General features: G+C 45.7%; 1 protein-coding gene across 1 annotated transcript in view; it reads right to left on the bottom strand.

The window, feature by feature from the left end:
- Nucleotides 1-2,480, bottom strand: part of LOC138978061 (protein will die slowly-like) — a 45,037-nt gene extending 42,557 nt beyond the window's left edge. Inside the window, exons 1-4 of the mRNA XM_070350689.1 lie at nt 2,332-2,480; nt 1,164-1,399; nt 481-566; nt 13-139 (exon numbers count right to left, since the gene is read on the bottom strand). Of these exons, the coding sequence (XP_070206790.1) occupies nt 13-139; nt 481-566; nt 1,164-1,399; nt 2,332-2,454 (572 nt within the window). The 5' untranslated portion in view covers nt 2,455-2,480. The remainder of the gene's footprint in view (nt 1-12; nt 140-480; nt 567-1,163; nt 1,400-2,331) is intronic.
- Nucleotides 2,481-15,634: the final 13,154 nt, after the last annotated feature.

Here is a 15,634-nt window from a genome sequence, read left to right as displayed (position 1 = left end):
GAGCGAGCTGACCTGGCCGTCACGAGTGTTGTTCCCTGGACGCTGAGGGCAGTGACCATGTCGTTGTGTCCGTCCAGTTCGCACACCGACACAGACAGCTGATCCCAGTACTTGCGGTCTGACCTGGAGATGTTCCCTTCTGCAATGCAAGTACATAGATAGGAATGGATAGAAATAGAAGCACAGAATGCAGTCATCGCCCTGTGTTATTTTGAGCCTCAGAAAGCAAAAGGTCAATTGGACCTGGATTGAAAATATGTATAGGTCAAAATATCCTGTCTTTGCGCGCTTGGTAGGAAAATTGATGATGAGAAGACCTTCTACATGTCAAGAGTGAAGACTATTGGACGCTCGAACAGCCATGGGTCAGACAAATACGTCAGATCAAAAATGTATGTGTCAATGATGGAAGGCTGAGGCCTGGGAACAACACTGCATCATGACGAGGGGTGTGATCGTGTGTTGAGAGAGCAGGCTTACTCTTGGCTATCTTGGATGCTTTGTCAGACTTCTCCTCTGTCACTGGCTGGTCTGTCACAGGGCTGCTCACCACTTTGCCATGGCTTCTGAGTGAAAACAAAACATGAAATTGAAAAATAAACAGGAAAATGAATGTCACATTTTCCGATTTGTCCTATAGCTCTTACATTATTAAAAATCTTGGTCTAATAGAGGAGTAAGCAGCAGAATTTTGTGTGTGTGTGTGTTTGTGTGTCTGTCTGTCTGTGTGTGTGTCTGTCTGTCTATGTGTCTGTTTGTGTGTGTGTTAGTATGTGCGTGCATGCGTGCGTATAAGTATGTGCGCACATGAAAGCACAAATATCTGTATACATGTGTGTGTGTGTGTGTGTGTGTACTATAGTGTCTGCGTATGCCTATGCTCACTTGAATGCATGCATGTGTCTGTTTGGGTGCCTGTGCTTTGACAAAGGACTCAATATCACTGAAGAACCTTTATTAGTCAAATCAGAATACAGTGGAATCCCCTTTAAACTATTAAAGTTTAAGACCTCCCAAAATCTAAGAAATTTGGTTCTTAAAAAGGAGGTCAATTTACAGGGATAATGGAAACAATCTGAAAAATCATTGTCTTACAAGTTACAAAGTGGAAAGTCTTAAATCGGAGGGTCATTAAGTTTAAAGGGGGGTAACAATGAACTTACTCTGGCACTTTGTCCTTCATGTTTCCCCCTTCCCCGGCACTAGTGTTGAGGTTAGCAGATCTGGTCCCCAGCGATACATCCCCTTTGCCTGAGACTTGTGCGGCCTCTTCCCCAAAGCTTTCAGATGAAAGCGATGAAAGGGTTGATTCTGGGTCACGTTGGCTGCTGAAGGTCTCATTCTCCTCTTGTTTCAGCAGCTCCTGTAGGCGTTCTCTCAGGTCATACTTCTTGGATATCTGTGTGAATTTGTAAGCCAGTGAAAATAATTAAAGTCATTAAAGGCATATGTACGCGCTCCCGTGTTTACAAAGTGTAGTTTGCCCATAATCGATGTCAAACGCACCATAAGACCATGTAATGACGATATGTCGCCATGCGCGGACCATATACATGCATTACAGCTTGTTTTAGAGTCTCAAAAACTTTGGATGTAAACAAAGACGCGGAGTTATTTCCCTTGCGTCAACGCTACCTCTGTTGGCAAATCTATAAATAGGACGATCCAGATCAAAATGAAAATTAACATATCTCAACATTGAAGGGGTCCTAGACCACAATATTTTGCAGGGAACTTAATTTAGCATGTCTCCAGCTGTTGGTAAAGCAATTAGCGTGTATAGTCATCGAGTACATATGGCTTTAAGGAACACATGTAGCTATAGGTAGGACGTCAGCTGGCCTTGTTTATCTCCCATAACTCCATACTGACTGTCCCCCCTCCTCTCCCAAGTACTACTGATCGAACGTGAGCCAATCTAATTTGTGATAAAAAATAGCATTTTGACTTAGAAATTTGCTTCAAAGCAGAATCTTTCTTTTATCATTCAATGAACATAACCACCATGGTTCATTTTCGAATTTTAGGCTCATTAATTATTCTATCGAATGTCATCACATATGATATGCTTTCTTGGTTGTGTGTGTGTGTGTGTGTGTGACTGTGTCAGTGTGTGTGTGTGCGTTTTCGCATGTGTGTGTCTATACGTGTGTGTCTGTCTGTACTTGTGTTTGTGTGTCTGCCTGTCTTTCTTTTTTTACTGTCTGTCTGTTTGCGTCTATAAAATTTGCTTTTATATCGCCACGAGACGCTGCAGTGCTTTACTTTGCAGCCTTTTTTCTCTCCTTGCTCAAGATAAACAAATGGAAGTTATGTTTCAAGAAAATATACCTTCACTGTCTCCTGTTCATCCAGCTGTCTTGTCAGTCTCTCTAAATTTTCAATCTGACGCAGTTTCTTCCTCAACTTTCGAATTTCTGTAGCAGTGGCCATGGAGGCTGCCATGTTGAACATGCCCGGATGTTGTGATTAGAACAAGAGGCACGCGCTTTTGCAATTCATTTTTTCCAGAGCAGCAGAAAGAAACATAAAACATCACGGAAAAAAGAAGAAAGAAGATGTTTTGTATTGTAACAGAATTTCAATTAAGCAGGTCTCGAATATTGTTAATTTATTAATCTGGAGGAACTGTATGTTTCTTAATTTTCTAACCAGTCTGATCATAGACCATTAATTTTGGTCTAGGCCAAAAAACAAAATAGTCTGTTTACGGTAACGTAACCCGACCGACCCTATTTTTTTCGCGCGACCCTAGACTTTTTTTGGCATTTGGAAAAAAAAAAATTAAAAAAAAATAACGTAAAAATATGGTTTTTGGGAGAAAAAAAAATCCCGACCTACCGACCCTATTTTTTGAGCCTATGTTACCGTAAACAGACTTTTTGGCTCACGAAGTGTAGCCTATGCGATGCTAACTTTTGTCTGTCTGTGCGTGCGTATGTATACATTGTATGTATGCATAGTAGAAACTTTAACATTTGAAGACGTCATATTACATTGACGTCACATTATGACGTACGAGGGTTAGACGTCACGCGATGGAATTACTGAAAGTCTCGGTGGTTGTTATTTTGAGCGGGCCGAGACTATTTGGCAGTCGTGTCCATGTAAGTAGTCTACATGCAGACAGACAGATCTAGATCTAGTGTCTGGCTTTCTTGCACAGTTTCACCTATGCTCTTTCTGTGTGGGTGTGTGACGGAGTGATTGAGTTTGTGTTACTGTTTGTCGATTTCTTACGTGAGCCTTGAAGGCTTCGCCTCTTGTTTTTTTTGGCCCTATGGTCTGATCAAGTTGACCGTCAGACGCCGGTCCGTCAGTCAGGCTGATGGGGTCTATGTCGACCAAAACCGCCCTGAGATATATGTCCCTTCGTGGTCGGCTGGGCGTTAAGCAAACAAACAAACAAAAATGTCGACCAAAAGAGTGGGATTCCCTGAAGGTGGAGTTCCTGTAGGATGATTCCCTGTATACAGGGAATACCACAGGGTGTAGTTCCTGTAGCGTTTCGCTGATATCGCTGAAAGTCACGTGATGCTTAGCGACATCGGTAGAATTTGATGTTTTTTTAAATCTTTTTTTTATATTTCTTAGAAATTCGAGTATGGTTTGCAAGTTCTATTGAAAAACTCCATCCTGTGTATACAGGGAATCCCCCTGCAGGAACTCCAATTACAGGGTGTTAGGAAACGCTACCGTTGCTGAGCTTTGGTTCAGTTTTGTGTGTTGCATGTAGTTGACTTATTTGTACTTTGTGGGAAAGTACCGATATTATATTTTGTAAACACAATATTTATGCTTGGACGAGAATGCAGGTGAACTTTCTAGTCCTGTCAAAACAAGTTGTTTACCATGTTGATTTAGTGTGAGTTCGTGGCGTTCGATCGGATTAAGGGCGTCGGCATCTTTTGATGTACGTCACAGAGAACGTCACCATTCTAGTCCATGGGCGGTTCGCATATAATGTAGTTGTATCATGTTCGGTCTGGAATATTCTCGAGATTGAGTATTTACTATATATGCCAGCGCGATTTGTATGTAAAAAAAGCTTCTATTTTGAGTTCTGCTAGATGTGCAGTTGTATGTATGGAATGCTGAATAAATCCTCGAACTCAATTTGACGAGTTGTTTTCTGTTGCTGCGAAGACGGGCGACGTAGAATAAAAGAACACAACTATACGACATTTGAGAACTTGTGGCAATCTCAAGTGTCGTGTAACAATTGGGGGCCAAGCCAAGGATCTACGTTTAACGCCAAGGGTTTTCCAGCAACAAGGACCAGTGTCAAGACAGTCACAGGAGGTAGCCATCAATCGGGTGTATCCTGAGGGATTAGTATTGAGACTACGGAACCGTGGATTCGGTGTGACTGGTGAAGAGTTTGGTAATCGCCGCAGCTCGGTACGGTGAGCGACGCCGGAGTGTATCGGGATTACAGAGGTTAGCTGCCGTTTGGACGAGACGGACTTCGTCGCGGAGCTAGTGCATTAATACTACGAAATACGACTGAGGTACGTCGTGTACGTATCGTGAGCAGAGTGCGCCGTCACGTTAGACGAGGAGGGTGGCAGCCTGCGTCTACGAAGGTGAACAGCGACGAGAGAAGCATCGGAGGTGCAGTAGAGACTGTGTTCTTTTAGAAGACTACATTCGTCTACGTTCGTGGCTGTGAAAGAATACAGACGAACGCACCGGAAAAGACCAGAATGGCTGAGTTCTGGGCAAAAGGAGTTGAACTGGGACTGAAAGGCAAGCAGCTGACGAAGTTCGTCGAGTCCCAGACACGACTGCTGGCGCAGCGTGAAGAAAGACAAGCGCAGCGTGAGCGTGAAGAAAGGCAAGCGCAGCGTGAGCGTGAAGAAAGACAAGCGCAGCGTGAAGAAAAAGAAAGACAAGCGCAGCGTGAAGAAAGACAAGCGCAGCGTGAAGATAAAGAAAGACAGGCGCAGCGTGAAGAAAGAGAAAGAGAAGCACAGCGTGAAGAAAGGCAAATTGAGCTGAAACGCTTAGAGCTCCAGATAGAAATGGAGACGAAACGCTTAGAGCTTCAGACAGAAATGGTGCGTGTTCAAAGTGAGCACGAGGCACCACGCCAAAGAGATAACCAGCAGCAAATGTTACACAGGGCACCGAAACTTCCAGCATTCGCTGACGGGAAGGACCAGATCGACTGCTACCTTGCAAGATTCGAGAGGTTCGCTGAGAGTGCTAGATGGCAGCGCGACGACTGGGCGATTCAACTCAGCGCACATTTGACTGGGGCAGCACTTGAGGTCTACACTAGACTCTCAAATGATGACGCCAGAGACTATGATGTACTGAAGGAAGCTCTGTTGCGTTGCTACAACTTCACTGAAAGGGGCTACCGTCAACGCTTCCGCGAATGCCAGCCATTGTCTGGAGAGACACCGAGCCAGTTTGTGGAGCGCCTGTCGTCATACCTGCAGAAGTGGGTGGAGTTATCAGGTGAAGAGCAGTCATACGAGAGTCTGCGGGACTTGATCGTGAAGGAGCAGTTCCTTAATGCCTGCCCGAAGGACCTGGCGACCCGCTTGGAAGAGCAAAAACTGCGGGGTTTGAAGGACATTACTGATGCTGCTGAGCGTTATCTCATTGCTCATGGAAGGACCCTGGGGACGTCAAAGTCATCGAAACCTTTCCAGAAGAGCGGGAACCAGGGAAACCAACCTGCCAAGGGACAAACTGAGTCCGCACCATCATCCAATGAAGGGCAGAACATAACGTGTTTCCATTGCAATGCCAAGGGCCACCGAGTCGCCAACTGTCCCCAAAAGAAAAATAACGGACATGTCAATGACAAAGCGCAAGAACATCGACGGAGATATTACGACAACAAGAGGCAAACGAGTGGCTCGAACCAACAAGTATGTGCGAGCAGCGTCATACTTCCAAGGGCTGCCGAGCAAGTGGCTACACCATCGGACGTGGAAGAATGTATATCTGATGGCCAGCTTCTACTCGCCAATGGCAGGTCAATCTCTGTCGTCGCCAGCGCAGCTGTGTCAGTGTCGAACATGCCCGTGTCGAAGGGATTTGTTGAGAAGCAGGAAGTGACTGTTCTCAGAGATTCGGGCTGCAATGGAGTCATTGTCAAAGAGGATCTGGTGCCAACAGAGAAATTCACTGGTGACTTCAAGTGGACGCTCATGGCTGACAGCAAATGCGTGAAGGCACCAGTGGTAAAAATCCAGATCGATACTCCATACTTCACCGGTGAAGTTGAGGCCGTCTGCCTGAAGAAGCCCTTGTACGATCTACTAATTGGGAACATTGGGGGTGCGAGACGTCCTGATGACCCTGATGTCGAATGGAGAATAGGCGCAGCTCAGCCTGCTGTTGAGGAGGAAGACCCACTGCCATTCGCGAATGAAGATATCAGCGAACTGTTACGAGATGACAGAGCAACTGTGCATCGCCGCGACCAGCCGCAGGTTGTAAGCGCTGTGACGACCAGAGCCCAGGCGAAGAAGGACAAAACAACTACGCCACTCAGGGTCACCAACAGTTCCGCAACTGCTGTCGTGGACAGGGATCGGCTGATTCAGCTACAGGAAGCTGATTCGACCTTAACAAAGTACAGGAGTCGTCCTGTCAAGGAGATGACTAAGGGCGAAGGCACTGTGCAATTTGAAGTGAAGGCCAAGATTCTGTACAGGGTGTTCCAGCACGCGAGAGTCAACGGTGGGAAGCCATTACGTCAAGTTCTGGTGCCTCAACCACTTAGGCGCCAGGTGATGGAGGTGGCCCACGACTCTATTATGGGAGGTCACCTGGGTGTCAAGAAGACATCGGACAGAATCCAGGCTGCGTTTTACTGGCCAGGACTGCATGCAGATGTGACTCGATTCTGCCGATCGTGCGATATTTGCCAGAAAACCATACCTCGAGGAAGGGTCTCGAAAGTGCCGTTGCAGAAGATGCCTTTGATCGACCGACCTTTCAAGAGGGTGGCCATTGACCTCATCGGCGAGATCAAACCGCCAAGTGAAGAGGGTCATCGTTGGGTACTGACCCTGGTAGACTATGCAACCAGGTACCCAGAAGCCGTGCCTCTGAAGAAAATTGACACCGAGACTGTTGCCGAGGCACTTGTGGACATTTTCAGCAGAATTGGGGTTCCTGAAGAGATCCTCACAGACCTGGGGACACAGTTTGTCTCTGAATGCATGGAAGAGGTCAACAGGCTGCTGAGCATTCGTCACTTGACTACGACAGCTTATCACCCGATGTGCAATGGGCTGGTCGAAAAATTCAATGCGACGCTGAAGTCCACGCTGAAGAAACTATGCAGTGAGCAGCCAAGGCAGTGGCATCGCTACATCAATGCCTTGCTGTTTGCATACAGGGAGGGTGCCACAAGAGTCCACTGGATTCTCCCCGTTCGAGCTGATGTACGGGCGGACCGTGAGAGGCCCGATGCAGATACTGAAGGAATTGTGGACGAAAGATGTGGACACACCTGAAGTGAAGAACAGTTACCAGTACGTGTTCGAGTTGCGAGAGAAACTGGAGGAGACTCTCGAGATTGCTCGAGAGAACTTGAGAAAGTCTCAGGATAGTGGAAAGCACTACTACGACCGCAAAGCCGTAAACAGGAAGTTTACACCAGGTAACAAAGTGCTGATACTGCTTCCCACTGATCACAACAAACTACTGATGCAGTGGAAAGGCCCATACGAGGTTGAGGCCGTGGTAGGGATCAACGACTACAAGGTGAATGTCGGCAAGAAGTCCAAGATCTACCACGCTAACCTCCTGAAACTGTATGTGGAGAGACCTCCGGAAGCAGTACAGGTCGCAGCAAGTGTGGAAGAACCAGCCGAACTAGACGAGTTCGACGGCGAGGAACTACTGGAGTTGGGAGACCTCCACAAGAAAGAGGGAGTGGATGACGTCAAGCTAGGACCTGACCTGACAGAAGACCAGCAGAAGGAGCTGCATGATTTTATGGGCGACTTCACCCATAGGTTCTCTGATGTTCCAGGCTCTACGTCCTTGGTCGAACATGAAGTCCACCTCACATCTGACGTTCCTGTTCGCTCAAAACCATACCCTATCCAGTTTCAGGCTCGGGAATCCTTGAAGAAGGACATCGACAACATGTTGAAGATGGGGGTCATCCGTGAATCATCATCCCCTTACTCATCTCCCGTTGTTGTTGTCAAGAAGAAAGACGGCACCAACAGGGTATGCATTGACTTTAGGAAAGTCAATAAGATCACCGTGTTTGACCCTGAACCAATGCCGACGGCAACTGATCTATTCCGACAGTTAACCGGCAGTAAGATCTTCTCAAAGATCGATCTCAGCAAGGGATATTGGCAGATTCCTGTGCGCGAAGAGGACATACCAAAGACCGCCTTTGCAACTCCAGACGGAACGTATGAGTGCCTGCGGATGCCTTTTGGCATGGTGAACAGTGGTGCTACCCTTACGAGGGGAATGCGAAAAATGCTCAAAGGAATGAAGAATGTTGTGTACTACTGGGATGATCTGCTAGTCCACACGGAGACCTTTGCGGAGCATCTGGAGACTTTGAGGGAACTGTTTTCCCGCCTGACAAAAGCTAATCTGACCGTGAGACCCAGCAAGTGCATTTTGGGGACCGACAACGTTGACTTCATAGGTCATTCACTGAAGGAAGGTCAAAAGGGGCTTTTGTTGGAAAACGTCACCAAGATCCTCAATGCGCCACGTCCTGAAACCAAGAAACAGGTGCGATCATTCCTTGGATTGGCTGGGTACTACAGGGAGTTCATTCCAAACTTCGCCGCCATAACGGCGCCTTTGTCGGACATGACCCGAAAAGGATGCCCCAACCGAATACTCTGGGGACCAGCTCAGGAGAAGGCATACCAGACCGTGCGCGACCTGATGTCACGAGACCCGGTGCTACGCCTTCCTGATACTGCCAAAGAGTTCATCTTGCGTACAGACGCATCGGACGAAGGGATCGGCGCCATGCTGATGCAAGAGCATGGAGGTAAACCGTTTCCGGTCAGCTATGCCAGCAAGAAGCTGTCAGGAGCCGAGAAGAACTACTCGACCATGGAGAAAGAGTGTTTAGCCATCGTGTGGGGAATCAAGAAATTTGAACTCTACCTCCAAGGGGTGAAATTCGTGCTTCAGACTGATCACAAACCCCTCACCTACCTGAACTCTGCGAAGTTTGTGAATAATCGTATCATGAGGTGGGTGATGTACTTGCAGAACTTTGATATGCGAGTGGAATCGATCAAAGGTTCAGACAATGTTGGAGCAGATTTTCTCAGCCGAGTATGTGAGTAAAACTGTGTTCATTCTCCAACAGACTAATGTACATACCTGGATTTCAATCTGTTATGTATACATAATATGTGTACAGGTAGCGTTTCAATGATTGAAAAAAATTAGGTAAATTTCTTCTGGTGTTGGGGGTAATGTTAGGAAACGCTACCGTTGCTGAGCTTTGGTTCAGTTTTGTGTGTTGCATGTAGTTGACTTATTTGTACTTTGTGGGAAAGTACCGATATTATATTTTGTAAACACAATATTTATGCTTGGACGAGAATGCAGGTGAACTTTCTAGTCCTGTCAAAACAAGTTGTTTACCATGTTGATTTAGTGTGAGTTCGTGGCGTTCGATCGGATTAAGGGCGTCGGCATCTTTTGATGTACGTCACAGAGAACGTCACCATTCTAGTCCATGGGCGGTTCGCATATAATGTAGTTGTATCATGTTCGGTCTGGAATATTCTCGAGATTGAGTATTTACTATATCACACCGGTGACACTGTGACGGTTCCCCTACGCTTTGTGTTCGGTGCCCTGACCCTTTGTGTTCGGTTCCCACTCGGTTCCCACACGCCAAAATTCGCGGACAAAACATCCATTTATGGTAGTGTTACGCAATGTTGCTCTCTGAGAATGGTCTTGTTAGATCTGTGAGTGTTTACACTACATGCCTAGGTGCTGTTGGATTGAAGGTTTTTGATATTTTAGCCGTTATTAGGTAGAATGCCTTCCACTTTACTGCAAAACTGCATAATTCGTAGCATCGGCAAGAAATATCCTACCAAAAAATGCCTGCTTGGAACTGTCGTTGGTCCAGCAAAAAGTTCAACATGTCTGTAGCAGACAGCCCAAGTTTCAAGATTGTAAGGCCATCCAAACAGCCGTAATAATAAAAACAACAAAAGTAGTCAGTGAAATTGGCTGTGTTCGGTCCCCCCACACTTTTGTGACGTAGGCGTGACGGTTCCCATAATTCATTGTGTCGGTCCCCACTTTCTGTGTCGGACCCCACTTTCGACCTAATTTCTCTGTGACGGACCCCACAACCAGCCTATTTTGTGTCGGTCCCCACACCTTCTTGGATTTATGACTTGCCGGTTACTTGTATCATTGTATTCATTGAATCTAATTGTCTCGGAGTTATTTTTCAGCAAAAATCGGCAAGGCAGCACCTTTTGTGATACCAAGTAAGTCAGATGACATCAGTAAGTGTGTGTGTGTGTGAGAGAGAGAGAGAGAGAGAGAGAGAGAGAGAGAGAGAGAGAGAGAGAGAGAGAGAGAGAGAGAGAGAGACTAACTTTATTAGTTTATGCCACAAATAATATATAACATTATTTATCTCTGGGACGGTTCCCAGTATACCAGCAAATTATGTGTTGATCCACCCACACCTTCTTGAACTGGCCTTCCCAATATATCTACTCTTAGTCTTACGGCCTTGGAGATATGCAATTTGGCACATTTTTAAAATAAAAGATCCACCTGTCGTATGTGAGATTCAGTTTTCAGAGCAAAATGCTGCCCAGGGACTTCTAGTGGTGATTGAAAAAAAAAAAAAGAGTACTTGCCTGTGTCAAGTATGTGTCTTTATCCACGCTTGTTGTAAGAGGCAACTTTTCCCAGCTCCTTGTGTTCATGACTGCTTTCTCTTAAAATTAATTACTTTATGACAGTCAGAATACAATGGAACAAGGCTACATAAACCCTGACAGCCTACGACAACGGCCCGACTAAGGCTCAACACCGCGCCAATAAATTCAGCATTGGGCCAATGTTGGGCCATGATTGCTCCGTTTTCGTAGGCTATCAGGGTCAAAGATACATATTGGTAAACTAGTAAAATACATGTTCAGCATCATCAGCAATACCACAAAAGGATTAAAACAAGAAATTCCTCCGATAGGAACTACACCCCCGTCAAAGGGAAATAACCTTCTCAGTTGGTGGCAGTGAGACTGGTTATTTCCCTTTGACCAACGGGGGTGTCCGTCTATACCAGGCCTTGTATAATTTTAATCCACCAATAACTCCCTAACCGTGTGTTTGACTGGTCCCAATTTTTGTAAGGACCGTCTCAGGAATGTATAGAACCTGTTCACCAAGTTTGGTGACGATCGGTCCGTTCATTCTTGAGATCTACTTGCGAACACAAACACATCGAGTGAAACCTATACACACCCCTATACCGGGGGTGTAAAAATCCTATTAGCTGTATGTCAGCGGCACAATGCAACCAGAACCAGCGTTTATGTGGAGTGATCGGGTGCTGGTCACTACCGCGAGCGTCACTACCGCGAGTACCACAACCGCGTCTCACACTAAAGTTGTGTTTCCGTACCCGCGACAGCGTTTTTCCAGCGGTGCGACGAAAATCAAGCACATAGAAAACAAGGAACTTAGTCGATAAATATCGACAGGGGGCCGACAAATGGTTTAAATGGGAAATGTGTGTATATGGGTGTGGGTTTGAAACAAACAAACAAACCAACCCATGTGAACCCCGGGCCGCAGGCCTTCGATGTAGTGATTGAAAAAAAAGGATGTTCTCAAATGGTTCAATTCTCATTTGGTCTGATTCTCAAATGGTACCGGTATACTCCCCCCCCCCCTGGCCGCAGGCCTAGGAGTAAAATTTTTATAGACACTGACCTTCTTCCCAGGGGTCATTGACCCAGTTTTAGCTATGAGAGGTGGTTCGCCCAGAGGCTGTAGAGTATACTGGGGCGGTCTCTTTGATGTCTTGAGAGGAAACTTGGCCAGGGTAGTACATGCACCAGAACTGGTGGACACCAAGGACAAACATGAAATCGAAGCAGTTTGCTTTCAGAGAGAACGGTCGTCAGCAACTCAAACTTCTCTGTTTTCTTTTTTTTTTTAAATCTGACTTTCTTTGTGGCCCCCTGACTCCGCCCCCTCCCTCTGTAAGGACCCTCCTCCACAAGGACCGATTTTTGTCAACATTTTAAAGGTCGCTAGAGAGGGGTTCCACTGTATGACCTAACCGCTACTGGCAGACGGCCTCAATCTTCACGCGCAAAGACGAGATTAATAGGTGCTCGGTTTTGGTATTTTGAATTACATTACATTAAACCTTTGTTGGGTTTCATGGTCATGGCAACAGCCATAATAATATTACATGATGTATAATATCATATTTCAGCATATGTGAATTACATGTCATCATACTAAACTGTCATACATTTTTATTCCTACATTATTCTGATTGATCACAACCAAACCTACTATCATTGGACACATCCAAATGCAAGCGCCTGTTCTTGACAATTTCTCTCTGATCTAAATATAAAATCAGTGCAATTTCCTGGGTCGGGCTTTGCCACAGACACTCACGGTTTGGCCTGTAGGTAAAATGTACAATGTATTTTCTGATTTGTGCACAAAAGCTTTTTTTCTTTTTTCTTTTTTTTAACATAACAATGTTTAATGTCACTGTATGTTTAAAAGACCATGGTCATATTTGTAAAAAAAATGTTAAATTAGAAAATAAATAACATTTTGGTTCATGATTTTTCCTACACCTGTGCTAAAAATAAGAAATAAAAATGTCGGGTATATAAGTCACTCAAATACAGCTAGGTATGAATGGCTCGGTTTGAGTTTGTTGCAGTTGACCCTGCACAATGCGACATATCATGTTTTTGTTGAACAATTTTGACGTCACCCCTCCCATAGGGTGACGTATTTCACAACTTCCTGTGTTACACAAACTCTGTGATGACCAATTTTGACGTCACCCCTCCCATAGGGTGACGGATTTCACAACTTTCTACAGATGAACAATTTTGACGTCACCCCTCCCATAGGGTGACGGATGTCACAACTTCCTGTGTACACAAACTGATGACGTATTTCACAACAAAATGGCGCTGCCCATGGTCAACCTCGAAACTATCCGTATAGAATGGGGGCGTCCTCGCCCCCATAATGACCAGGAGTGTTTCCACACGCGCGACGCGTTAGCGGCGCGACAAGCGGCAAGCGACGCGATTTTTTTGAAAGGGTCCTGGAGCGATTTTTTCGCGTTGTCGCGCGGCAACGCGGGAGTTTACAGATTTTACCGCATGTTTAAAACGCAAGTACGGAAACGCGTCACGCGTTTGCGCGCGTTTTCTTTTGTCGCTGCCGCTGTCGCGGGTACGGAAACAGAACTTACCGCGAGTACGACACTACCGCGAGTACGACACTACCGCGAGTATAACACTACCGCGTGTCACACTACCGCGAGTATAACATTACCGCGTGTCATTTTATGACTTCCATGGCTGAAGGCAAAGGTTGAAATGTTTCCTTGAAATATAAAACAAAAAGGCCTGGTCTGTTCTCTGAACACTAATTCAATGTTTGTCATGCTAACCAAGAACTCAAAACGATCAGAACACACTATCAGAATACATATAGAATTAATGGGTTGCTTCCAATCAAAGCCGTTAGAACACAAACTCACAAGAAGTAAGTTTGCATGCGTTCTCTCTACGGTTATGGTACTCGCGGTTGTGGTACGCGCGGTAGTGTGACACGCGGCAGTGTTATACTCGCGGTAGTGACGTCGTACTCGCGGTAGTGTGACACGCGGTAGTGTTACACGCGGTAGTGTCGTACTCGCCGTAGTGTGACACGCGGTAGTGACGCTCGCGGTAGTGTCGCATAACCGGAGTGATCTGGAAAGGTGTCAATCTCTCTCTCTCTCTCTCTCTCTCTCTCTCTCTCTCTCTCTCTCTCTCTCTCTCTCTCTCTCTCTCTCTCTCTCTCACTCTCTCTCTCTCTCTCTCTCTCTCTCTCTCACACACATACACACACACACACACACACACACACACACACACACACACACACACATACTGATGTCATCTGACTTACTTGGTATCACAAAAGGTGCTGCCTTGCCGGTTTTTGCTGAAAAATAACTCCGAGACAATTAGATTCAATGAATACAATGATACAAGTAACCGGCAAGTCATAAATCCAAGAAGGTGTGGGGACCGACACAAAATAGGCTGGTTGTGGGGTCCGTCACAGAGAAATTAGGTCGAAAGTGGGGTCCGACACAGAAAGTGGGGACCGACACAATGAATTATGGGAACCGTCACGCCTACGTCACAAAAGTGTGGGGGGACCGAACACAGCCAATTTCACTGACTACTTTTGTTGTTTTTATTATTACGGCTGTTTGGATGGCCCTACAATCTTGAAACTTGGGCTGTCTGCTACAGACATGTTGAACCTTTTGCTGGACCAACGACAGTTCCAAGCAGGCATTTTTTGGTAGGATATTTCTTGCCGATGCTACGAATTATGCAGTTTTGCAGTAAAGTGGAAGGCATTCTACCTAATAACGGCTAAAATATCAAAAACCTTCAATCCAACAGCACCTAGGCATGTAGTGTAAACACTCACAGATCTAACAAGACCATTCTCAGAGAGCAACATTGCGTAATACTACCATAAATGGATGTTATGTCCGCGAATTTTGGCGTGTGGGAACCGAGTGGGAACCGAACACAAAGGGTCAGGGCACCGAACACAAAGCGTAGGGGAACCGTCACAGTGTCACCGGTGTGTATATATGCCAGCGCGATTTGTATGTAAAAAAAGCTTCTATTTTGAGTTCTGCTAGATGTGCAGTTGTATGTATGGAATGCTGAATAAATCCTCGAACTCAATTTGACGAGTTGTTTTCTGTTGCTGCGAAGACGGGCGACGTAGAATAAAAGAACACAACTATACGACATTTGAGAACTTGTGGCAATCTCAAGTGTCGTGTAACACAGGGAATCCCACTCTTTTGGTCGACATAGACCCCATCAGCACTAGTAAACACGTGCAGATCAGTACTCGCGGGTTCAGTTTCGGCCTGCGCCGGATTTCACTATACAGTTTCACTAACGTGAATTGATAGTCAAGCTGAAATCCACTGCACTGAGCAAACAGTTAACCAACCCGCAACGAAACAAGAAATTCCTCCGAGGTAGGAAAAACACCCCCGTCCTTAGCATTCTCACTGCCACCAACTGAGCAGGCACTGCTAACAAGTGTGGTTATTTCCCTTTGACCATGAATATGTGCCTCTATAAGTCCTTGTAGAATCTTAATCCACCAATAACTCCCTAACCGTGTGTTTGACTGGTCCCAATTTTTGTAAGGACCGTCTCAGGAATGTATAGAACCTGTTCACCAAGTTTGGTGACGATCGGTCCGTTCATTCTTGAGATCTATATGCGCGAACACAAACAAACAAACAAACACATCGAGTGAAACCTATACACACCCCTATACCGGGGGTGTAATAAATCCCAAACTCCGCATGTCTGAATTACTTAAA

This window comes from Littorina saxatilis, linkage group LG10, assembly GCF_037325665.1.
Source record: "Littorina saxatilis isolate snail1 linkage group LG10, US_GU_Lsax_2.0, whole genome shotgun sequence".
NCBI classification, from domain to species: domain Eukaryota; kingdom Metazoa; phylum Mollusca; class Gastropoda; order Littorinimorpha; family Littorinidae; genus Littorina; species Littorina saxatilis.
Note: the sequence above shows the minus strand (reverse complement) of the source record. Positions and strands in the feature narration are given on the sequence as shown.